The sequence below is a fragment of the Falco biarmicus genome, chromosome 1 (genome assembly GCF_023638135.1).
Source record: "Falco biarmicus isolate bFalBia1 chromosome 1, bFalBia1.pri, whole genome shotgun sequence".
Taxonomy (NCBI): domain Eukaryota; kingdom Metazoa; phylum Chordata; class Aves; order Falconiformes; family Falconidae; genus Falco; species Falco biarmicus.
The window spans coordinates 89,433,740-89,458,497 of NC_079288.1; the positions used below are offsets into that span (position 1 = coordinate 89,433,740).

At 69.8% G+C, this 24,758-nt stretch overlaps 3 protein-coding genes across 3 annotated transcripts; 1 reads left to right on the top strand and 2 right to left on the bottom strand.

The window, feature by feature from the left end:
- Nucleotides 1-21: 21 nt before the first annotated feature.
- CCDC142 (coiled-coil domain containing 142) lies at nt 22-5,073 on the bottom strand. Its single transcript, XM_056361240.1, has 11 exons — nt 4,905-5,073; nt 4,468-4,582; nt 2,590-4,053; nt 2,392-2,478; nt 1,933-2,097; nt 1,684-1,841; nt 1,283-1,435; nt 1,015-1,129; nt 754-931; nt 464-675; nt 22-310 (listed from the first exon to the last, which is right to left on the bottom strand). The coding sequence occupies exons 1-11, from the start codon at nt 4,950-4,952 to the stop codon at nt 54-56; spliced, it is 2,952 nt and encodes a 983-aa protein (XP_056217215.1). The 5' UTR covers nt 4,953-5,073; the 3' UTR covers nt 22-53.
- TTC31 (tetratricopeptide repeat domain 31) lies at nt 4,951-13,193 on the top strand. Its single transcript, XM_056326861.1, has 17 exons — nt 4,951-5,404; nt 5,609-5,670; nt 5,759-5,846; nt 5,935-6,188; nt 6,419-6,502; nt 6,740-6,808; nt 6,994-7,161; nt 7,257-7,388; nt 7,478-7,574; nt 7,890-7,980; nt 8,059-8,200; nt 8,570-8,671; nt 8,748-8,838; nt 9,035-9,173; nt 9,292-9,366; nt 9,603-9,809; nt 13,121-13,193. Exons 1-17 carry the CDS (start codon nt 4,951-4,953, stop codon nt 13,191-13,193), a joined length of 2,328 nt encoding a protein of 775 aa, XP_056182836.1.
- Nucleotides 13,194-13,739: 546 nt separating this feature from the next.
- LBX2 (ladybird homeobox 2) lies at nt 13,740-18,455 on the bottom strand. Its single transcript, XM_056346641.1, is given in 3 exon segments — nt 13,740-14,405; nt 17,893-18,058; nt 18,061-18,455. Coding segments are annotated over 3 exon segments (714 nt in total). The 5' UTR covers nt 18,220-18,455; the 3' UTR covers nt 13,740-14,016.
- Nucleotides 18,456-24,758: the final 6,303 nt, after the last annotated feature.

Here is a 24,758-nt window from a genome sequence, read left to right on the forward strand (position 1 = left end):
GCCAGGGAACAGGGACAGACATGGGGACACCGCAGCCGTTTTATTGCCACCGATCAGACCTCGGGGTTGTTGCCGACGCATGGTAAACCCGGTACACGCCAGCGGCGAGCCCGATGTAGCCGTAACGATAGCCACTGCTGCTGGCTGCCCGTTAAGTAGGATTCGGGGACACTGCTCTGTAGCCGCGCCAGTGGCTCAGCACTGGGAGCCAACGGAGGGGGCCCCGGTGCCGCCGTTGCTGCCTCTAGGGTGTCCAGGCTGTGCAGGTTGCCCGACGTCGGCTCCGGTGGGTGGGCACCGTTGTCCAAACCTGGCCACGAAGAGGAGACAGGAGTCACAGCGGGGCAATGGAGCCTCTGTGCCCGGGATGTCAGCCCATCCTCCCGGCTGTTCCCCCACCGCATGCTCCCCAACACCAGCGCTGCCGCCTCAGTGTGGCCGAGTGTCCCCCGCCGTGACTCACAGCAGCGGCGCAGAGAGTGCCAGGGGCGGGGGGCCATGCCAGCCACCCCCCCGGGCTGCTGCAGGAGGCAGAGGATGGCCCCATCCATCTGCTGGAAGACACGAAGGGACAGCAGGGACTGCCGGGTCTCAGGGGCCAGCCCATAGCGCTCCGAGGCTACCAGCTCCCGCACCAGCTCGAAGTCCTGCCGCAGCTGCAAGGCTCCCTGCAGGCTGGGGGACAGTGGCAGTGCTCAGCCCAGCCACCCCAGCGCTGCCCGCACCACCCCAGACCCCCCCCACACCTGCTACCTGAACTTGATCCTCTGTGCCAGGATGTGGTCCATCCAGGCCTCCAGGAAGGCGGTGGTCACCCGTGCCAGAGCGGGCGCCTGGGCATCGTGGGGCAGGAGCTGGGCGCCCTGCAGCACCTGGCCCAGCACTGCGTGGGCCGCTGCTGCCGCATATGCGCTGGGGGAGCTGGGCAGGTCTGTGGGGGGACAATGGGATGCCTGTTCAGCCCTGACGGCCGCTCCAATGGTGGCCCTGCCGGCACCGAGGCACCCGACCCACCAGCGCGGAAGCCGACCCTCCAGTGCTTCCCCAGAGGCATGGTCTGGTCGAAGATCGCTGCCGACATCCGCTTGCAGTTGGTGGAGAACATCTTCAGCACGTCCCCTGAGAAGAGCTGGGGGGGCAGAGCGGGGGCGTTCAGAGTGGCATAGCAGGTACACGGCTCCCTGCGCCTGCCCCAGCTGTGCCCAGCTGGAGTGGAACCACCAGGGTCCCTGCCGGCATGGCACAGCTCCTGGAGGTGCTGCCTGCCACAGCCGTGCCGTACCTGGATGCTGGCAGCCATGGAGCAAATCTGCTGGCAGAGCTGGAGCTCCTGGGGGGACAGTGCGGCAGGAGGCGGCTGTGGGGGGGCGTCCCCAGGCTCCAGAAAGGTCCCGGTCACCAGCACAACCAGTCTGTCTGTCTCCATCTTCAGCAGCTGGAGGGAAGAGGGGTGAGATGAATCCTGCCCAGTGGCCAGCGCCACAGCCAGCCCCCAGCCCCACAGCCCCACACCAGCCACACAGCGAGCCCCCAGTCAGTCCCACTGCCAGCTCCAAACCCATCACCAGCCACCAGCCCCACAGCCTGGCCAGACCCAGCCCCACAGCCAGCCCCCAGACCTACAGCCAGCCCCACAGCCCAGCCAGCCTTAGCCCCACACGCGGGTGCCCATCCCGGGTATACCTGCAGGTCGCCCTGAGTGATGAGCAGGAACTGCGGCAGGGCCCAGGCTGCCAGGTACCGGCAGGCTCTGCCCATCAGCCAGGAGCAGGCAGCCTGTGATGTGGCCAAGCAGCAGCCCAGCACCTGCAGGCGCAGGCAGGGTGAGCCAGGGAGGTGGCCTGGTGGGAGGTAGGGCTGGGTGGTTACAGGAGCAGTGGCCACCAGGGGAACCCTGGGGTGCCCATCCCCGTTCCCTGAGACCCCACTCACCGGGCGGGCGGGTGGGCAGGGGCTGCAGGCAACGCAGGGCGAAAGCCAGGGCTGGATAGAGCCGCTGCAGACACTGCGCTGTCCTGCTCCACACCGGCCCTGCTGCTGGCACCGGCTCCCCCAAGCACTTGTCGGACAGACCCGAGCCCAGCGCGCAGGCAAAGTCTGGGGGGAGGGCACTGGTCAGCGTCCTGTGCCACCCTCCTGCTTGCACCCCGTACCCCGCACTATGCACCCCATACCCTGCACCACACACCCTGTAATCTGCACCATGCACCCCATACCCCATACCACACACCCTGCACCATGCACCCTGTACCCTGCATGCTGTACCCCACACCCTGTTCCCTGCACCCCATACCACACACCCTGCACTCTGTACCCCACACTGTGCACCCCACACCCCATACTACACACCCTGTACCCCACACCCCTCACCATGCACCCCGCACCCCATACCTCTCTCCCAGCTCTGGAGGACGGCCCGGCAGAGCAGGCGCAGGCAGAGCCATCCCAGTTCCTCCTTGCACTCTCGGGGGACACCAGCTGCAGGAAAGGGGGCGTGAGTGCCAGTGCACCCCGTGGTGGCACCGGAGGGGTCCCAGAGGAGCTGCTCCTCACCACCCACTGCTACCCACTGCGTCGGCCCCCACTTACCCTGGGTGAGAGCGTGGCTCAGCTCCTGTGTGGCAGCCATGGCCCTGCCAGCTCCGCAATGCGGCCAACCCAGGCAGTGCCCTAGCGCGGTTCCAGCAGCCCCCCAGAACAGCTGCCGGTACTGGGCGTGCAGGGCCTCGGCTGCCGGTGCACGGGAAGCATCCAGCCACCGCACCGTCTTCCAGCCGGCAGAGCTGGGCCTGGTGGCTGTGCCCAGGCTGGCCGCTGGCAGCTTGGGGCTCTCTACTGCTGCCGCCAGCTTCTCCTGCTTGGGTCCATGGAGGACGTGGTGCCAGAGGCTGTCAGCAGAGGCCACCAGCACCCCCAGGATCTGGCCCATCAGCTCCTCGTCCTCCCGGCACAGTGCCCACAGCTCGCCAGCGAGGCCTGGCAGCTCCTCCTGCCTGGACGGTCCCGCGTCCACTACCACTGTGGCACCACACTCCAGGGGCCAAGGCACTGTGGCATCCTCCCAGCAGACGTGTTCTGCCCTGCCGCCCCCATCCCACGGCTGCAGCAGGGGCTGGAGCCGCTCAGCCACCAGCCGGCCCCGCTCAGCTGCCAGGATGCCCAGCACCCTGGCCACGGGGAAGGCATGGGAGCCATCACCGGTAGCCCTGTGGCAGCCAGTGATGCCAGCAGGCAGGCAGCCAGCAATGCCCAGCTCCAGGGCCAGGTCGCCCACCACGTGGTTGTAGATCTCCAGGCCCTGGAAGAGGTCAGAGAGCAGCGCCGAGGAAGGGGCAGTGGCGGGGGCAGCCCGTGCCAGCCCCCGCAGCCATGCCTCGGCATGGCGCTCAGCTAGCCGCACCGCATGCAGCGCCAGCAGCAGCAATGCCTGCCGCATGTGCGCCACTGACTCGTGCCTGCGCAGCAGCAGCGGCCGCAGCCATGGATCACTGCTCATCCGCCGCCGCAGCCCACTCCAGTGGCCGGCATGTGTCCGCAGCTCCTGGCAGAGCTCCCGCAGCGGCTGAGCGGCACCCAGCTCCCCCACCAGCAGCTCCGGCCGCTCCACCAGTGCCAGGAGCCGGCGGAGAAAGTCTGAGGCGGCCTTCAGCCGGCGGCTGTAGTCGCGGGCGAGGCGGAGGTGGTGGCGGTGCTGCAGCAGGGCGTGCAGGGCCGCGCCACGCTCAGCCACGCACGGGTGGACAGGGTGGTAGGAGAAGGCAGGGGTGGCAGTGGTGGTGCTGTCGCCGGGCTGGGGCCGCACGCGGCCCCGGAAGGTCTCGGTGCGGGGGTCCTCCCAGACGCAGAGGCAGCGGCGCAGCCCTGAGAAGCTCTGCTCCAGCAGGGCCAGGAGGGCCGGCGTTTCCTCCTCCTCCTCGTCCTCATCCTCGCTGCCGTAGCCACGCTCACGGGGCCGTGGGGACAGCAGGCGCCGCAGGCTGGGGCTGACACAGTTGCGCAGCATGGCCTCTGCCTTCTGCAGGGAGCGGGCCAGGCCCCCCAGGGAGCTGCTGCCTGCCAGGGCAGGGACCCTCAGTGTGCGACAGCCCCTGCCTGCAGCTACCCCGGCTCTGCCCCAGCACACGGAGGGGACAGCAGCACAGCCACACTGCTCTGTAGCCGCCCCAGCCCTGCCAGTGCCAGTGCCAAGACCCCCAGCCCCTGTGGGCACCTGGGGAGCCCCCGGCCCCTACTGGCATAGGACCCGTCCCAGGGGACTGCCAGCTGGTGGAGACCCTCGCATACGTGTGACATGCTATCAACACACTAACCGTACAGCGTTGTCACCTGTCCTGCCCCCTGCAGCGCCCACCCCCCCGGGACGCAGAACCCCGTCCTGCTTCCCCTCCAGCCCACAGGGCCGTGGGTGATGGGGGGCCGAGCCTCCCATCTCCCAGGCTGGCTCCCCGGCCCGGTACAGCCCCTCACCTGTCTCGGCGGGCTCCCCGCGGGCAGCGCCATCCCCCGGGCCGGGCAGGGTGGGGCGGGCCGTCAGCAGCAGGAGAAGGAGGTTGCCCGGGCCGGCGCCACCGCTGTCACCCGCCTGCGAGGGACCGTGGGCAGGTCAGGATCCCGCCCGGTCGTGGGTGGGGCAAGCGGTGAGGGGGCGGGGCCCTGGACGCTGCCCCCGCCCCTCACCGCTGCCAACCGCGGAGCCACCCTGCCGTGGCCACGCCTCTCCAGCCAGGCCACGCCCCCTCCCCGAAGGGGCGGGGGGGGGGCGTTGCCAAGGAGACGCAGGCAGCGGCACCAGGCCCGGTGCCGCCACCACCAGGCTGGGAGCTGGAACCGGGCCCGAGGCCCAGCCATCGCCCCCGGTGAGGGAGGCTGAGCCTGGGGGTCTCCCCGTCCGTTCGGCTCCTCACCTGCGGGCAGGGCTCCCCGTCGCGACGCTCGGGGCCGCCGTCCTCCATGCTTTGCCGGCCCCGGGGGCGGCGGGAGGAAATAGGCTTAGGCCGCGTCGGCGCTAATCCGCAGGAACGGGCAGGGCTGACCCGCCGGGAGGTCAGCGCCCCAGTGCCCGGTGGAGCTGAGGTCCCGAGCAGCGGGAGGAGGCGGGGTCCGCGGCTTGAGGGGAGGCGGGTACGGCGGGAGGGGACGCGGAGCTCCGAGCCCCCTCTGTACGGGCCTTGCGGGCCGCCGTCCTGCCCTCACCCAACATGGCGGCTGGGCAGCCTCAGCTGGCGCCGTGCCCCGCTTCCGGCCCGCGCCGTGCCCTACGTCCGGCGGCGGCGGCTCGGAGCGATGCGGGCGGCGGGCGGGCTGCGGGACCCGGCCGGGCCGGGCCTGGGCGCCTCCCGGTTCGGGGCTGCCGCCGCCGCCTGCCCCTGGGGCTGCGTGCTCGGCCCCGGCGGCTGGAGCGGCGGTACGGGGCGCGGGGGCCGGGCGGAGCGGGGCCGGGGGGATCCCGGGGGGGTCCCGGGGCGGCGGGAGCCGCGCTCTGAGCCGGGCCGCCGGGGCCGGGCGGGGCGGGGGCGGTGGGGCGGAAGGAGGGGCTCGCTCCCGCCCCCCCCGCCGCCCGGTCTCGGTTTCCTTTCCGACGGCTGAGGGCCGGCTCTGCTCCCCGCAGCGCCCGTCTGCCCCAGGCACTGCCAGCCCGGCGCCGCCGAGGCCGAGCGTGGCCGCCGGCAGGTACGGGGGGACCGGGGATGGGCGGGGACCGGGGCCGGGAGCCCCGCGGGAGGCAGCGCCGCCTCCCCCGGCCCGGCCCCCTCTCCAGCTCCCGGTGCCGCCGCAGGCCGCCTCCCGCTCGGCACACTGCAGCGCGATGGGGGAAGCCTCAGGGGCCCGGGACGCCTTCGGCCGCGGTGAGTCGGGAGGGGCTGCCAGCTGGGGGCTGCCGGGGGTCCCGGTGCTCGGGAGCTGCTGCTGACAGCCCTGGCTCTTCCTGCGCAGGCCCGGGCTTCTGGTACTGCCCTGGCCGGCTGGAGGTGTCCAGTGAGGAGGAGGATGAAGAGGTGGAGGGGTTGATCTGCTTTGGCCAGCCCTGGGACATCTCTAGCGAGGACAGCGACCCCACCTACAACTTCTGTGGGTTCAGGAAATCCTTCCTGTGCAAGGAGGATCTGCCTGCTCGGCCCCCTCAGAGCGCTGTTGAGATGAAGATGCACAGGCTGCCTGCACCCTGGGGGCACCAGGTTACTGCCGAGGTGAGGGGCAGCCTCCCTGCCTGCGAGCTGCCTGTCTGCTGCCCATTTCAGCTCCCCACAGTGGCCTCGCCTCAGACGTGTTGTGTCCTCCAGCCCCTTTTGTGCTCCCACCTCGCCAGGGGCCCAGAGAGAGGGGTCGCAGTGCAGCTGTCAGTGCACCTGGGGCTGTCCCACTCTCCTGGCTGTGGCACAGTGCCGGGCACTCACGGCTTACCGTGTCACTCCCCCAGGAAGCAGAGAAGAACGCACAGGAGCTGGTGGCGGAGGAAGAGCGGATGAAGAGAAAGGCAGAAAAGAAGAAGCTGAAGAAGAAGGTGGGTGCACCCCACAGGGAGTTTGCCCTGCCAGCCTGCAGTGTGCAGGCAGCTGCCTGCATTTCCCTTCCTCCTGAGCCTTGCTGTTGCCTCAGGTGGGGAAGCGTGTCTCGGGGGCAGCCGGAGCTTGCTCCCACCCCACCAGCAGCACCACAATGAGCTGTGGCATGGGACCGGGTGTGGGTCTGTGGTGCTCTGTCTGGTGCCTGCTCACAGCTTACTTTCTTCACTTTCCAGAAACAGAAAGATCGGAAGAAACAAGAGAAGCTGGGACAAGAGCTGAAAAGCGAGCGGGAGGCCGAGTCGGTGAGTGACTGCACCAGCCTCTCACCCCAGCTGCTGCCTGGCCATGGGTGCTGTGGCAGCCCGGCCGTGCCACCTTCAGGCGTCCTGTAGGTCTCTGAAGGTGGGACACTGTGGGAAGAGAGGCAGGCAGGCTGCTGTCTTGCATCAGCCACAGTTACCGTCTCACTCCTGCATTCTCCTTCCAGAGCACCTCATCCCTGAGCAGTGCTGCCGGTGCTGAGTACCCCCAAAAGACCAATGCTGAAGAGGGGAAGGCCAGGCCCGGTCCCAGCCCGTCCCCACACCTCGGGGGCAGTGCAGCCTCCTCAGGAGAGGAGGCAGGAGGCCAGGGAGCCAGGGCAGAGGAGGTGGAGGTGAGCGCTCCTGGTGCAAGCACCAGACCAGTGTGAGGTCTGCTCTGTGGATGGGTCTGGAGCTCTGCCCGCCTTGCCCACCCTGCTTCTTCCAGGATGAGCTGGATTTGAGCTGCACCTTCGTCTTCAAAGCCCGGCAGAAAGCAGGCATGAAGCTGCCAGTGCCTGGGAAGGAGAAGCCGGCCAGGACAGTTGATGCAGAGTCAGGCAGGAGGGCACTGGGGAAGGTGATTTGGAGCCCGTGGGGCCCTTGCTGCCCTCCCTGCCAGCCCCACAGGCACCCGCACCCTTGCTGCCCTCCCTGCCTGCCCCACAGGCACGCAAGCCCTCACTGTCCTCCCTGCCTGCCCCACGGGCACCCAAGCCTGCCCCCCGGGACGTGAGCATGGTGGAACAGAGCTTGATTCTCGCAGGTCTGTGCCTTGGGCCCCCCGGACAGCGAGGGAAGGGGGTGGGTACACGGAGGCTCTGCTTCCCGGCTCCATGGGTGGGTTTGTGCCGGGGCTCCTCACCAGCACAGCTCTTTGCAGGCTAGCATGGCTCTAGGCTGTTCCCAAAGCGCATTTACATCGTGGCTGGGTGACAATGGAGCCACTGTCTCCTCTGTGGCCCTGCTCCCCTCTGCTTGCCCCTGGCAGATGCCTGTGTCCCCACTGCAGGCAGGGGCACAGCTCTGCTCCCTGGCCGGGCCTGGGGGGGGTCGGCAGCAGGCAATGCTCTCCCCTCAGGCCGTGGCAATGAGGCTGCCCAGAAGGGCCAATACACAGAGGCTGTGCAGGCCTTCACGGAGGCGGTGAAGCTGAACCCCATGGAGCACCGGTGAGCTTCAGGGCTGGGGAGCAGCATTCCCTCGGGGGCAGCAGGTCCTGGGCAGCAGCGACCCCACTCTCCCCATAGGCTCTTTGGGAACCGCTCATACTGCTACGAGAAGCTTCGGTGCTACGAGGAGGCACTCAGGGATGCACTGGTGTCACTGAGGCTCCAGCCCGGCTGGCCCAAAGGCTACTTCCGCAAGGGAAAGGCACTGCGGGGACTGGAGGTATCAGGGCTGGGCAGGGGGCCAGTGGGGCTGGGCAGGGGGCTGCAAGGTGCTAGGGCTGAGTAGGGGGCCACAGGGGGCCAGTGCTGGGTGTGGGGCTGGAGGTACTGGGGTGGGAGGGCTGTAGGGGGCATCGTGGGGTGCAAGTGGACTGAAGGGGGTCTGTGGAATGCTAGGGCTGAAGAAGGCAGGGGCTGTGGGATGCCAGGGCTGTGTAGGGGCTGTGGGGCACTACCGGGGCCAGGTGGGGACCATTGGGTGCCAATGGGACTGGGCAGAGCCCTGCAGGCATGGGCTGGGGGCTGAGGCTGGCTAGGTGGGGGGCTGCTGCAGGCAGCAGGAGCTCAGCTCCTCTCCTCTGGGCCCCAGCGCTACGCCGAGGCCGCCTGCACATTCGAGGAGCTGCTGCGCCTGGACAGTGCCAACACCGATGCGGCTGCCCAGCTGGAGGCCTGCCAGGCCCTGTTGCGGGTGAGTGCCCGGCCCCAGCCCTGCCAGCCCTGGCTGCTGCCCACCGGGGCCTGACTCCCTCCTTTCCCCCCTGCAGCAGAACAGCCCCCATGGCCGGAGCAGCCCAGGGGGTCCCCCTGTGTCCCCATCCCTGCTGAAGGCTGGGGAGCTGCTGCTGCCTTCCTCTGGTAAGGGACTTCGGTGCTGGTGGCGGTTTTGCTTTGGAGCCATTGGCAGAGCTGGCAGCTGTGGGGTGCGGGGGGACCTGGACTGTGGTCTTGGGGCTGGAGGAGGTCATGGGAGGATGGTGGGGCTGGGGACTGCCCATGGTGGGTGCTGTGCTGGTCTGCAGAGCCAGCTGAACCCACCCCTGCCTCTCGGCAGGGAAGTGGGTGAACAGGAGCTGCCAGGACACAGACACAAGTGGCTTCATGACTGTTGTGAGCTCCAGGAGCCAGACAAAAGGCCAGGGCCAGGCTGCGGCCAGCAGTGAGCTGATGCTGCCTCCGACACATCCTGCCAGGTAGGGCTGGGGCAGGCAGGGTGGGGTGGGTCCCAGAGCTGCCACGGTGCTGGGGTGTCCTCAGGCTGGTGCGTGGGATCCGGAGCTGGCTGCCAGTGATACCAGCGTGGTTTGGCAGGGACTGCTATCCCCTCTGGGTGGGGAACATCACCAGCAAGATCAGCGAGAGGGTGCTGCACAGCTTCTTCAGCCGGTGAGCATGTCTCTGTGCTGAACCCCTGTGGTGCCCATCCTGCCCCACGTCACCATCCCGGTGCCCTGCCTGCCCCACATCTGTCCTGCCCTGCATAGCCAGCCAGGTGCCAAGACCCCATCACCACTGCCCGGCCAGCCCCACACCTGCACCCATTCTCCAGCACTCCTGGCCTGGGGAGCAAACCCCGTGAGGGCGGTGGGGAGCAGTGGAGTCTCTGACCCTCCATCCTGCAGTTTTGGGGAGATCCGCTTCATCCGGATGCTGCCGGAGAGACGCTGCGCCTTCATCAACTACACACAGAAGGTGGCGGCAGAAGCGGCCTATGCGGCCATGCAGGTGAGCCTAGGGTGGGCACCAAGCCCCTGCGGCCCCCTGGCAGGGATGGCACTGCCAACTGTCCCCCCTCTCTCCTCCTTGCCCCCCCCCCCCAGGATGTCGAGGTGGAGGGAAGCAGGCTCACACTGCAGCTCAAGCACCCCTCCCACGCCACCCCCGTCCCCGCGGTGGCAACCAGGCGAGGTGGGTGCCCTCCCCAGGGGGCTTTGGTAGCTGGGGGGGTTCCTTGGCTTACAGCAGGGAAGCCAGATCCAGCACGGGGCTGTGTGCTCTGCCCCAGCCGGCGCCTAGGACTGGAGCAGTGGCTGCCTTCTGCTGGGCTGGGGGCTGGAGGGAGCCAGGAGCCGAGCCCCCCACTCCCCCCAGCGCCGTTGGCTGTGGGGGCTGAGCCGGGTCCTGCCTGTGCCCCCCCACGTGTGCCTTTTCCCTCGGCAGGCAGCGGGAGTGTCCCCCTCCTGCTGCCTCTGCGCTGGGGTCTGTGGGTGGGGGGCCCCTCCCGGCCCCTCGCGGGGCTGCCCCGGCCTGGGGGGCCATGCTGCCACCCCCACCCCGCCCCAGCCCTGCCGGGGGCCCAGGGCTTGCCTGCCTGGGGACATGGTGTCCTGCCGGAGGCTGCAGGCAGTGGGTGCCCACCCCACAGCTCGGGGCAGGGCTGTGCCCGGGGCTGCTGTGCCTCGGCTCCTTCAGGGATTTTTACCCAATCTGGGATTTGTAATAAAACTGAGAACCAGCGGTGGCAGCGGTCTGTCCTTCCCGGTCCTCGGGCTGTCCGTCCGTCCTTCCCTTCTTTCCCTCTGTCCCTCGTTCCCTGCCCTCGGGCCCTGCCGCCTTCCGCTGTCAGTGAAGCCGCGTCTTCCCCCCGCCCTCCTGGAGCTGCGGCTCCCACGGGCGGCCAGCAGGGGGCAGCCTCCGCCCACGCGGCGGCTCCGGAGCCCGGGCCCGGTGCTGGAAGGCTGCCCCCGGCACGGCACGGCCCAGTTCCCCCCGGTACGGCACGGCTTCCCCCGCCGTGCGCGGGGACATGCCCGGCCGCAGGTACCGGACACCCACCACCCGGTGCAGCAACGGTGTGGGCTCCCCTCCCCGGCACACGTTGCCCCCTCCCGGACCCCGAGCCCTCTGCACCGGCCGACCCTCCCTCCCCACGGGGCCGCGGCGGCTCCGGGCCCGGGGCGGGGGAGGAGGAGGACACATGGGTCTGCTCGGAGACCGGGACCACCGGGCCGGCCCGGGGACTGCCGTAACCTGGGAAGTAACGGGAGCCCCCAGGTCCCCGCCCCGGGGCGGGCCTCGAGGCAGCGGTGATGGTCGCGGCACATCCCTCCTCTTCCTCCCGGCTCCGCCGCGTCGTGCGGGCCCCGGCCCCGCTGTAATGTCATTCGCAGGTGACGGCTGTCGTAGGGGCCGTGGCGGGGGGGGTGACAGGCAGGCCATCGCGCAGAATTTGATTAATATGCAAATAGGCAACAGGGAGAAGGGGCGCAGGAGACAGCGAGTAATTAATCACTAGTTAAAAGAAATTAATACCAACAGCAGAGGTTGTCAGGAAACAGCAGTCAAGTTAATCATCCAGAAAATTGGAAGAGGAAAAAGACGAGCGAGCGTGGGGAGGGGGGAGCGGGGGGCCGAGCCTGCCGGAGCCCCTGCCGCCCGAGGCCCCGGTGACGGGCGTGGCCTGCCCTGGGTCCCGGCCGGTCGCTGGGCCGGGCCGAGCCGCCCCAGGGGCCGCTCCCTCGGGGCAGGGGGGGATGATCCCTGGGGGACCGCATGTGCCCGCCGTGGATGCTCCCACGCCCGCACGCGGTGCCCCGCATCCTGCTTAGATGCATGTGCACCGGCGGCGGCGTGGGCCCGGTGACGGCCGTGCCCGTGCCGGCGGGGGTGCCGGCGGCTGGGAGCTGGCGGTGGCAGCGTGCCCCGGTGCCTGCCCCGTGTCCCGCAGCGAAACCTCCCGCGGTGCGGCCGGCGGGGCCGCCAGACGCTGTCCGGCCCGGCCCAAGCTTCTGCCGGCGGCAGCCCCGAGGCCACGGTGGAGGTGCTGCGCGGGGGCACTCGGTGTCCCCGAGGTGGGAGGGGGCGGAGGCGCCGGGGGGCGCGGGGGCCCGCTCGCACTGCGGGGATGAGGCGAGACCCCGGCGGGCTCCGAGCCGGCGCGCCCATCCCTGCCCCGGCTGCCCACGAGCGTGCTGGGGGAGCTGCGGGGAGGGGGCTGGCCTGTGCGGAGGTGTGACCCTGCCAGCTGTCCCTCGCCTCAGCCCGACGGAACGAGCCGGAGCCGTGAGCTCATCTCCGGGGCCGCCTCCGCCGCCCCCCCGCCGCCAGGCGCATGCCCGGGGCCGCATACATGTGCAGCGCCCATGCGTGTGCGCGCACACAGGCATGCATGTCTGTGCACACATGTGCCCGGCATCGCCTGGCGCTGCCTCCTGCCAGCACCAGGCTGCGGGGGACACGGCTGCGGGCTGACACAGCCCTGTAGGCGACACGGCTGTGGGTAATACAACTGTGGTGACACGGCTGTGTGGTGTGACACGACTGTGTGGTGGCACAGCTGTGGGTAACACGACTGGGGGTGACATGGCTGCAAGATGCCACAGCCATAGGTGACACTGCTCTGGCGTGGTATGGCTGCAGGGTTACATGGCTGTGGGTAACACAGCTGTGGGGTGACACAGCCGTGTAGGTGACACGGCTGTGTGGTGCCATGGCTGTAGCTAACGTGGCTGCGGCATGCTATGGCTGCGGGTGACACGGCTGCAGGGCCAGCAGACAGAAGGGAGGCAGGATGGGACCTGTCCCTGCCCGTGGGGTCTCCGCACCCGCGGGCAGGGGGGGCCACGCCGCCCCCTCCCCTGGCCGCCCCTCTGCCCGTTACCCGGCTGGGCCGCGCAGCCTCGGTGCCGGCGTAAGCCGGGGGGGCGCAGCAGCCGTGCAATGCCCCCACGCGTGGCGCCCCGGGCCGCTCCTACCTGTCAAATTAAAAAAAAAATCCCCCCCGGGGATGCTCAAAGGCACTTTCAGGCTAAATCTCATTTCTCCCCCTCCCCCCCCGCCCGCCGGGCGGCTGCGGCGCGGGGGGAGGGGCGGGACAATGCAATTAAAACCGGAGAAAATACCGGGGGGGCCGGGGGGGTGCTCTGCCTTCGGAAGTTCGCACCAGCGTAATTAGATCAGCGAGGGCTCATATGGATGCTGGAGGGGCTGGCAGCCGGGACGCGCATAGCTGCAGTGACAGGGGCCCCGCGGGACCCCCGCCGAAGGCAGGGGGCCGGCAGCTGCCCATCCCCGCGGCCCCCGGGCGCCTCGCGCGGACCTTGCCGTACGGCACCGGGGGGCGATGGGGTGGGGGTGGGGCCGAGAACCCCCCCCGTATTGCGGGGTCCTCCCTGCCGGCCCCCCCTCCGCTCACTCGGAGCCGAAACCGGAGCCGCTCCTGTTCATCAGAAAGCGACATCACCGCTTCTCGCAGTGACGTCACCGGACCATGACGTCACGAGGGGCGGCATGGACTCCAACGGCCGGGGCAGGTGCGGAGGGGAAGGAGGTACCGAGACCTGGCGCTACCCTGGCCCCACTCGGATCACGAGCGGGGCAGTGCCGGGGTCGGCGCCGCCGGAGTGGATCTGTCACGGGGAAGAGGGGCGCTGCTCCCGCCCCGGGTCCTGCGCCCCCCTGCAGCCGGCATGAGGGTGTGCGCGTGGGGCTGGAGACATGGACACGCGCGCGCACGCAAAGCACCCGCGGACACACACACAGCATCACAGACACTCCTGCTGCCCCGGCCGGTACCGGGTGACCCCTCCCGGCCCCGCCGGACTCTCGAGGGGATCTTTCTGCTCTGGGGAGCGGGGACTGCGGGCGTCCGCAGCACGGGGATGGGCGCGGGGCGACGGGGATCTCCGGTGCTGCGGCGACGCCCCCCATGTCCGGGCGAGGCGGCCGAGCGGAGCCCCCCCGGGGCGCGCCCTCGGGGCGGGGGTGCCCGCCCACTCTGCAGACCCCCTCCGCGCTCCTCAGTAAGGTGTCGCCTTTATTCCAAATATTTACACTGGGGCGGGCCGGGCCGGGGCCCTCCGTGCCCCCAGCACTCGGGGCGGACGGGCCGCGGACGGGCCGGCGGGACAGAAATGATAGAAAATAAAATTAAAAAGAAAAGAAAAAAGAAAAGGGACAGACGGACCCAAAAAAAGCGAAAAATTGCACCAATTCCCGCCGGGGCGGGGGCAGCACGGCCGCCCCGTCCAGCCCGGGGGTTCGGTCAGTCTCGGTGCCGGCCCGGGACACCCCTCCGGGTCGTCCCGCTCCGCCGCCTCAGTCCCCCACGTCGATCTCCTCCTCCGAGAGCTCGGCGGGCGGGGGCGTGGGGCCGGGGCCGGGGCCGGCGGGGCGCGGGGGGTCGGGCAGCGCCGTCAGCTGCTGGAGCGCGGCGGGGGGCAGCGCCTGCAGCGAGGCCACGTCGGCCCGGAGCTCCTCCAGGTCCCGCTTGAGCTTGGCCCGGCGGTTCTGGAACCAGGTGATGACCTGGGCCGTGCTGAGCGCCAGCCGGGCCGCCAGCTGGTCCCGGTCCGCCGGCGAGAGGTACTTCTGCCGCAGGAACCGCTGCTCCAGCTCGTAGATCTGCTGGTTGGTGAACGCCGTCCGCGACTTGCGCCGCTTCTTGCAGGCCGGGCGCTGCCCCAGGGCACCCAGCGGCTCCCGACCTGCGGGGACAGCGGGCTCAGCGCGGCGGCACCAGCACTGGCACCGGCACCCACATTAGCATCGCACCCATACCCACACCGCACCGCCACTGCACCGGCACCCGCACCCGCATTAGCACCGCACACATACCCGCCCCCGCACCGGCATCGGTACCGACATCCGCACCAGCACGGGCACCGGCATCTGCAGTAGCACCGCACCCATACCCCATCCGCACCAGCATCAGCACCCGCACCCGCATTAGCACCGCACCCATACCCACACCGGCATCGGCACCGACACCCGCACCAGCACCAGCATTGGCACCCACACCCGCACCAGCATCAGCACCCACACCGGCACCGACATTAGTATCCGCACCCGCGTTAGCACCAGCACCAGCACCGGCACCGGCACCGGCACCGGCGAGCCGCGCTGAGCTCGGTCGGGCCCGTACCCGCCCCGCCGGCCCCCACCGCTCCCCTCCCGGCCCGGCTTCGCCGAGCCCGGCCGCCGCCGCGCTGAACCGAGCCCGGCCCACCGCCGCTCCCGCCTGGCCCTGCGCCGTCTCGCAGCGGCCTCGGTCCCACCGGGAGCCGATCACACCCGTGTCCCGCCGCCGGCGCGGCCCGGGGATCCCGGGGCTCCAGTGCGGTTCGTCCCCGCCGCCGACTCAGTGCGTGAGCCCAGGCCGCTGTCGCGGGGCCCGTACCGGGAAGGCAGGAGCGCAGCCCCGGGCGGCGGGGCCGCATCGACAGCACGAAGCGTGTCCGCTCGCCCGGGCCGTCGCTTTTGCGCAAAGATTTTCAGGAGCCCCGGTGCCGAGCAGCTCCCCTGGGGCCTGGTTCCCGCCGCCGCCCTCGGCACGGCCGCGCCGCAGCCGCGGGGCCCCGACCCGGCGCTGCTGCCGGCGGCGACGAAGTAAAACCTCCGGTGAGAGGCAGCTCGTATCCGTCCGCGGCACCGGTAACGGATCCACAGCAGCCACTGGCTCCCGGTGCCGGTCTCGGCCCGGCTCAGCCTCTGTGTTGCCGGCAGGACCGATCCGCCGCTCGGTAACGCGGCTCCCGGGGCTCCCCGAGGCGCGGGGCGCCGGCGGCTGCCTCCCCCGTTAACGAGACCTGCCGCCGCCGCTGAAGGGTCCCGGGGCCACCCTGTCCGTCCCGCCGCCCGTAGCGAGGGCTCCGCTCCCCGGGGACCCCCGGCCGCCGCCCCGCCCTGCCAGGGGCCGCGAGTGTCTCCGTCCGTGCAGCGTCCTCGGTCGTTCGTTACCGGAGCGCCGGGATGTCCCAGCTGTGTCCGTAGGTATGTGCGGGTGGCGGGGTGTTACCTCAGTCACCGAGCCCCGGTCGCTCCCGTTTCTGTCTGCCGGGGCGAGCAGGGGGTGGGTTTTTTTCGTTTATCACGGGAGCCCTGTTCTGCCCGGCCGTGTCCGTCCGTCCTTTCCGGTAACAGGGTTTTACCTCCGTTACGAGAACCCCAATCTGCCCGTCTGTCGGCGGGTCCCGGTTCGTTCCGTCGCCGCGGCCAGGCAGGGACTAGGGGTTTTTGCAAATTGAGAGACCCCTCCGGGGCCGGCCGTGTCCGTCTGCCCGCCCGGGTGACAGGGTTTATCGGCATTCCAAGAGCCCCGAGCTGCGCCGTTTCTGTCCGCCGGTCCATCCGGGTGAGGGATCGCTGTCGTTGCCCGCGGGAGCCGCGCTCCGCCCGGCCGCGTCCCTCCGCCCGCCCGTGCAGCGGCTTCCCCGTTAGCGGCGGCCGCCCGCTCCACCGGACCCGGCCGGCCGCGCAGCCGCGGCGTTCGGTCGGTTTTTTACCTTGATCCGGGAGCCCCGAGCTGTCCCCTTTCCGTCCCGCTGCCCGGCCGTGCAACGGCTTTTTTTGGTTAATTACCGCAGGGCTGCCCGGCCCGGCCGTTTCCGCCTGTCCGTCCGGGTAAAGCGCTGGGGTTTTTTCGTTACTCACGGGAGCCCCACTTCCTCCGTGTCCGTGTGTCCGCCTGGCAAGGGGGGCGCGTTCGTTACCGGAGCGCCGCTCGCCCGGCCAGGGATTTGTTTTCGTTAACGGCAGAAGCCCGGCTGTGCCCGTGTCCACCTGCCCGGCCGTGCAAGGGCTTTCCGTTAACGGCGGGAGCCGCACTCTGCCCATCCCCGTCCGTTTGTCCGGCTGGTACCGGGTTTTTTGGTTAATCACGGGAGTCTAGCTCTGCCCGCCCGTCACTGTCCGGCTGGCTTGTGGGGATCGTTTCGTTCTTCGTTAATTACAGGAACGCGGCTCTGCCTGTCCCCGTCCGTCTGTCCGACCCGGTAACGGTTTTTTTTCGTTAGTCACGGCGCCCTGCTCTGTCCATCCGTGTGTCTGTCCCGGTAAGGGTTTTTTTTTCGTTAATCACGGGAGCCCCGCTGTGTCTGTCCGTGTGTCCGTCCCGGTAGGGGTTGTTCCGTTAATCACGGGAGCCCTGCTCTGTCTGCCCGGGTCCGTCCGTCCCCCGATGGAGGATTCTCGGCTCGGGATGGCGGCAGGGTCCCGGTTGCCGCTCGGCCCGCCCGCCTACTCTCATGGCGGGTCTTCCCGGTGGGGTCAAGCCGGGGGCCCGGTGGGGCCTGTTCGTTCCCGCGGGGGCCGCGACCCACCGGCTCTGCTGGCCCCGGTGCTCCGGGGAAGCCGCCGCCGGACCGTGCCGGGCCGCCCGCAGCCAACCTCCGTGAGCGGGGAGCGGCCGCCGGACCCCTCCGGGAACAGCGCCGGTTCCCCGGGCCCGCCGGTAACGGGTTTCTGCGGAAGGCCGAGGGCTGGCCGAAGCCACCGGCCCCGCCGAAGGAGCCCGCCCGGGCTGGGTCGCCGCGCCGTTTTCGGGTTTTCGTTGCCGACGGGAGCGATCCGCCGCTCTGCCCCTGCACTCGGTCACGGTCAGGGTCGCGGCTCGGCGGGGCCGGGTGCCGCCGCTCTGTCCGGTGCAGGCCGACCGCCGCCGCGGGACCGATCCGCCGCCCGGTACTGCGGCTCCCGAGGCCCGAGGCCGGGTCGGTCCCTGCGGCTCCCGGTACGTCTGCCGGCCCCGGCCTGGCCGGTCCTCCCGGAGCTTCGGGCTTGCCCGCACCGGCGTCTCGGTCCCGGCCGCGGCTCACTCGCCGCCGCGGAGCGGGCTCGGCCGGGGCTCGCTTGGGCTCGCTGTACCCGGGCCTCTGCCTCCCTCCGGGCCGCGGCGGCTCCGGGAGCGGTGCGGGGCTGCCCCGGCCGGGATGCCGTGTCCCCGCCGCCGCGGGCCAGCACCGGCCCCTTGCCGGGTCGCGACTGCCGGGTCTCTCGGCCTCACTCGCCCCTCCGGGGACACGCCGGGAACTCACCGGGGCCGCGCCGGGCCAGGGGCGAGGAGGAATCCCGGCACCGCCACGGGCGGCGGCGCAGCTCCGGACACCCCGCCGCGCCCGCCGGCTCCAGCACCTGCCCGGTGCCCGTCCCGTCCCCCTCCCCGGTGCCGGCGGAGCCCCCCCGCCGCCCCGGTACCTTCGGCCGCCTGCAGCACGCCCAGCTCCAGCCCCTGGAAGGTCTTGCTGGCGAGCTCCTCCAGCGCGCAGAGCGGCGAGGACGGGGCGCAGCCGCCGCCGCGGGGCCCCGCCGCCTTCTCGGGGAGCCGGGCGGGGGGCGCGGCGGGGCCGGGCCCGGGGGGGGCTCCCGCCGCGGGGGCCGCCCCAAGATGTCTTCGATGCCGAAGGGGGTCAGCGGCTTGTTGGAGTTGGCGGGCGGCGGGAGCTGGTCCAGGGCGCTTCGCCGGCGGCCGCCGCCCGGGGGGTGCAGCGGGGGGGAACCAGCCGCCTCCCGCGCCGAGGTCATGGCGCGTCCCCGCTCCCGCACCGGGGCCGCCTCAGCACCGCGCCCGCCTCATCCCGCCGGGCTCCCCCCCCGTCTCGCCGCCGCCGTCCCGCCCGCGCATCAAGCCGCGGCCGCACTTAAACCCCGCGGGCGCAGCCCGCCCCCCTCGGCGGGGGCCCGGCGGCAGCGGCGGCGGGGAGCGCTCGGCCTCCCGGCGCCGGGACCCGCTCGGCGGGACTGGGCAGCTCCGCACCCGCCGCCGCTTCCCCCCCCCCGCCTCTACGGCCCCGGTGCCGCAGCCTTAAAGACCCGGGGCCGGGGCGGCAAATTGGGCACCGGGAGGAGGAGGAGCCACCGACACGGAGGGGGGGGGGGTGAGGGGGGGGTCACAGCTCCCTCTCCGCCGCCGCTACCGGGATACATACGGGGCGCAGTGCCGCGCCTCCCCCTCGTACAGCCATTTTAATCCCCCCACCCCGTGGGGCAGCCGATGGGTGCCCGTTGCCCCCCCGCCCCAGATCCTCAGCGGGGCTTTTACCGTCACAAAAAATTTATTAGCTCCCCTGCTCTAAAATGCCCCATAAAAGTGCAGGGGCCGCCGCGTCTGGGAGTGATTAGGCCGCTTCGGGTGGGTTTTGGGTTTCAGAGCGCGGCCAGGCCATAAATCCGCCCCCCCCCCTTCCCTGCTGCCCTCCCCGGTACAAATAGCTCCGGGATCCCAACCGCTCGTAAAAACCCGGGGACGCCCGCACACGCAGGTGAGCCCCGGCTGCTGACAGCGGGTCCATATTCTCTGGCAGGATTGGGGCTGGGGGATGCCGAATCACTCCAGAGGGACGATTCGGCATCCCCCAGCCCCAATCCCACGCAGTGTCCCCATGGGTCTGCTACTGGGATGCTCTGGGCCTGGCAAGGGGACACAGGGGACACACGCACACACACGCACAGTGACGGTGTGGAGGGCACAGGGGTCATGGCAGTAGTGAGAGAAAATGAACCTGTGTGCAGCCGGGGGGATGGGGATGGGGCGGTGGGAGAACTGTGCGGGGCTGGGGGAGCAGGTGCAGGGGGACCCGTCAGTGCCGGTGCCGGGAGGGGCTGGGGGCTTCCAATCTTGCTGACAAAGGCAGAACGCGATCCCCTGGCTGGAAATTGGAGTTAGACAAATTCAACCTTGAAATTTCCCAGCAGCCGGAGCAATTAAACACCGGAGCGGGCGGCGGGCGGGGGCGGGGAGAGGGCTCCGGCGAGCCTGGGATCAAACCGATTTGGGAGAGGTTTGCAGGCTGCTCCCTGGGAGTGCGGCCACCCCGGCGTGGGTACCGCTGGAGGGGCCCTGCTGGCATGGGTGTACAGAGCCCCTTGCCTGCCGGCGTGCGGGGCCTGGCAGGCCGAGGCGGTGGCGTTTGCACGGCTGCCTTGCACGTGGCTTTTGTCCTCCATCTCCGGAGGGATGGCTCACCCAGCTGGCGGCATCGTGACGCGGGAAGCCAGTGGAGCTGCTGCTGCTGCACGTGCTGCCAGCTCCCGCTACTTGCCTTGGGATGGTGCTCGTACCAGGGTACAGGCGAGCTGTGTCACCCACTGGCACCCTCTGTGAGCCACGGTCCCCTGCAGTGGCACCACGTGGCTCGAGATGGGGCTACCCTGCTGGGCAGTGGGCCCCAGGCAGCATGGTGTAGGGGCACAGCCCTTCTCACCCCAGTCCCAGCCCCATGGAGTGGCCGAGGCTCCGTCCCAACCAACACCCTGTGACATGCACCAGGAAATTGCCGCATGGGATAATTCCTTGTTCTCGCACCAATTGGGGCCAGCAGCTGCCCTGAGCAAGCCCCCCTGCAATTCCAGCTGCTCAGGACCGGAGGGAGATCCACCGCAGGGCCCTGGGCCAGCAGCGCCTGGAGCACTCCAGCCGCACTGGGCCCTGGCACCAGGCAGGGCAGACAGGAGCCAGGCTGGGATCCAGGTGGATCTTCAGCTGCTGGGCTCACCCTGACGGGATGGGGCATTGCCCCCGCTCCATCGCCCCTGCCCCATTGTTCTGCAGCAGCTGGGGTGAAATCCCTGCGCAGCAGCAGCCAGCTGCCCAGGGATGCTCCTGAGGAGCAGTGCCGGCCCCTCCTTGGCCCCCTACTCGTGCCCCATGAGCTACCTAGTGAGGTAGCCCAGAGTGGGCTGAACAGCTCAGATCCCACCCGGCCCCCATGGGCACTGCAGGCAGGGTGAGGGCACGGCCATGGGCATCGGCAGGGCTGCCAGGCTGCAGTGTAGGTGTGCTGCTCCCCACCCCTGGGGTAGGCTGGACACCCCCCTGGCCCCCAGCTCTGGGCCTTGGCCCCCAGCTCACTGCCACCAGGCGGGGGAAGTGTCAGCTCCAGCTGCCAGGAACACAGGATGGGAAACGCTTTTCACCCCAAATCAGGACATGCAGTGGAAAACAAAAAGAGACCTCTGAATTTTTGCAGGAACACTGGAGTTTCCTGCGGAGCGGGGCAAAGCGCCCTGCGCTGGCCAGGCGCCCGCAGCCAGCGGGGATGGTGATGGGCATGGCTGTCCCAGGCAGCACACCCTGGCGTGGCAGTGCCAGCACCCGCCTCAGCTCCTACACCTCCACCTCCACCTCCTACACGTACACCTGCTGGGGGTCAGGTCCCGGGGGAGGATGGGGTCCCTGCAGGTCTGGGGACCATGTGCAGGGCCTATGCCCTCGGCTCACCAGTTGCCCCCTAGCCCTCTGTGCCTGGCTGGGGCAGGCAGCATTGCCAGATGTGCCAGGGCTGAGCCCCTCATGACCCTTCCCCAGCAGCTGTGCTAGGCTCTGCACCCTGCATTGGGTGCAGGGTGAGCAGCGTGCAAGTGTGTGTGTGTGTGTGTGTGCATGCACCAGGGGGTGCGTGCATGTGTGAGGGTGTGCACAGTGGAGGGGGTGCATGCTCCAGAGACTATCTGTGCCAGTGGCTGGGGCTGCCCTGTCCCCAGCTCAGGACACCCCACTCTGGGGGCACCCAGGACTGCCCACCCCTGCGTTCCCCAGCCCTACCACAGCCAGCCCAGGAGCTGGCTGGTGGGACACCCTGTGCCGCGCTCGGGTGCTGTGCTGCGCCGGCAATTCCCCATGCCAGGGTAACGCGATTAGGGGTGGGAGGGGGCGGCTCAGCCCGCTAATACGCTTATGCCCCAGCACCGCGCTCTGCCCCTGATCTATTATTTAGCGGATCCATTTCAATAACACGGCTCCGTGCCGAAGCGCCTGGCGGTAACTCAATTAGGGGCGCTCCCAGCCCCGCGCTGGAGCTGGAGCTGCAGAGCAGTTTGCACATGGAAATTGCTTGCAAATGAATTTTCCTTTAATAAGGGGAATAGCTCAGTGCAAAATTAAACCGTCAGTAGCGGAGGCAAGCGGGGCATCACCAGGGGAGCCGCTGGCAGCACTGCGCCCCGTGCTGGGGGAGGAGACCTGGCCAATTATTGGCAATAAATCCTGACCCTGCTCACGGGGCCGGGGGCCGCGGGCCGCGGGCGAAGCCACAACTAATGGGATTACACCTTGCCCCGGTAAACGGGGATTAATGTGCTGGGAGCCGGGGATGCCGGGGATCCCCCCCAGGGGCTGTTGGCAAATGATCTATTCATTAACACATGCCGACCTCTCTGCACTCATGCACCAGCACAGGGCTGACCCTGGCTCCATTACACAGCGAGCGTGGAGGGAGCGGTGGTGGGGACAAGGGCAGGGGTGGCCCAGGGCGAGGAGCCCCCTTGTGCCCCCCGGGAGCACGAGGGTGGTGATGGTGCTGGGGGCTCACGCCACATAGGACCCGGCACGTGGCTCAGTGGCTCCCGCACACATGTGCTGGTGCAGGTGCAGCCCACGCAGGTGGGCACTCACACTCGCGTGCCTGGTGTGTACGTGTGTGCGCAACCACCCACAGTGCATGTGCGGGTGCAGGCATGTGCAGGCGAGCAGCTGCCATGCACAGAGGTGCTCGTGGAGCACCAAGGCACCAGCTGACATGCAGAGCTGCCGCATACATGTGCAGGCACACACATACACATGGAGGTACATGTATTGGTACCAGGGACCGACAGGGCTGGGGACAGGAGCAGGATGTGGCCCTGGGGGGTGCACCCAGGCAGGGATGAGGGAGGATGCTGCAGGGACCCTCGCCCAGCGCCATGCATGGGGGAAGCAGTGTGCGGGGTCAGGGGTTTTCCACTGGCCTCAGCCCCAGCTGCTGCTCCCTGCCCTGGGACCCCCTCCCTGCTCTGTGGCCTCCATATGGGCCTGGGCCAAACTCCAGCCAAATGGGCCAGGGCTGGGGGGGGGTTGCATTTCAAAGCCTCTGGCTGAAGCAAACGCTGGTGCCCCCCCGCCGGGCTGTCACCCACGCCCGCCCCCTGACCCCGGGAGGGCAGGGCTGGTAGGGACCATCCCGTCCCCTTCCCCAGGGCTGGTGGAGACAGCCACAGCCCCTTCCCCAGGGCTGGTGGAGACAGCCACAGCCCCTTCCCCAGGCAACAGGGACCCGCTGGAGAGGGGCCTGTCCCAGCTGGCCCATGCTGGGACCCCCACAGGGCTCGGGGTCCCTGTGGGCATTGATCCGGGGTTCACAGGGGTGCTGCTGGGGGAGAGGGGTTGTGGGGGCCCACTCTGGGCTGCGGGGGGGAGCAGGCTGGGATGGGGGGCCGTGGGAACCTCATCCCGCCGTGGGGCAGAGCCATTGTGTGGGGCCGCATGCCCACTGCTACCAGGGCGGGGGACTATTTGTGACGGGCAGCAGGAAGCGGGCAGGCAGCACCGTCTCACCACGGCCGCTTCCTTCCCCGCACCGCAAATAGCTGGGACGGGGCAGCCGGCGGAGGCGGCTAGAGCAGGGGCTGCACAGGGCCAGGGGGCGCTGACCCCAGTGGGCACAGCACCGGGAACGGGTGCTGCCAGAGACCCCAGCCCACTCTTGCTGACTGCAGGGTGGGGGGCTCTGGATGTGGTCCGAGGGCTGCTCGTGTGTGGGGCGCACCAGCCGCTGTGCCCCAGATCACCCCATGGCCCCCATGGGGAGGGGGCCTGTCCCGGTGCTGGGCGGGTGGGCGCAGGGTGGCGGGGCCGGCACAGCCATGCGGATTCAATTAGGCGCAAGGGCGGGGGGCTCGGCTCGGCCCGCGCCGGGCAGCGCGGTGAGGAAATGGCTCGTCTGAGCCGCTGACAGCCCGGCCCCGCGCCCAAGATGAACGACCATCGGATTAAAGCTCCGCATGCTGACAGGGCGCACCTGAGCGAGGAGCAGGGCTGGGGCGGCCGCGGGGGGGCCAGGACCCCGGTCCCAGCGCTGCCAAGGAGCCAGCGAGAGGCCGGGAGGGGCCCCCCCGCGGCCCAAGGGGTGGGGGAGACATGGAACCAGGGGGGACGCACCCTGGGCATGGGCACCCATGGCCTCATGGGACTAGGGCAGCACCCCGCACAAGGTGACACGTGGGGACAGCGTGGCTGCAGCAGCATGGCATGCCGCTCCGGCACATGTTGCCCACATGCAGGGTTCCCCAGCTGAGTGCAGCCTGGGGGCACACTGCAGGACTGGCACAGCCTGCACCCCCAGACCTGGCCAGGGTCAGCCGGGGCCACTGGTGCCCGCTGGACCCTCCCCGCCATGCCGGGGCAGCGCAGTCTGCCTGGGCTGCCAGTGCTGGTGCCGGTGCCGGGTCTGTGGCTGGGGTCTCCAGTGATGGGGGAGAATTGCAGGGCACGGTGGGGCTGGCTGCAGCTGGGGCTTGCTTCTGGCTCCAGCCCCACACGCTGCCTCATCCTGGGCTGCCCAGAGTGCACAGCTGTCCCAGTGCCCCCAGTGTCCCATGGCCATCCCTGTGCCCCATGGACCTCCCCGTGCCCCACAGCTCAGTGCACCGTACAGCTCCCTGCAATGCTGTGGGCTGCCCTGAGCCGTGGGGCTGGCATGGGCATGGGGATACTGCCGGGGGTGGGGGCTGGGGGCTGCAGCCTAGCACCTCGCCAGGCTGCAGCACGATGGGGGCACTACTGCTGGGCTCAGCAATGGCCTGGGTGCTGCTGCCCTGGGAGGGGGGGCGTGGGGCAGGCACCTCATCCTGCAAGACACCAGTGGGGGGACCCATCATCAGCCACTAGTGCGGGGCTGGGGGATCGATGGGCTGCAGCGGGTCACTGGTATCATTAACCCCAGCGAGGCAGCCGGGCCGCGCCGCCCAGAGGTTAATTAAAAAGAAAAGTGCAACGAAACGTGGAGCGGTGGTGAGCGGGCGGGGGGGGTGAGGCGGTAGTGTTGATATGGGCAGTGGGCACAGTGCTGCTGGGGTCTGCTGCCGACTGCACCCTCCAATGTGGGCTGTCATGTGGGGGGTGGCGAGAGGAGCAGATGGCACCCGGGATGTCCCTGTCCCACGTGTTCCCACAGCCCGGGGCGCTCAGGGGGGCTCAGTGTGCTGGGGGTGCAGGCAGGGCTGTTGGGGCTGGAGCTGGCGGCATTACTGCCCGTCCGGTTCCCAATGGCTGTGCCTGCCTGGTTGTGCACGTGTGTGCAGGCAGGATG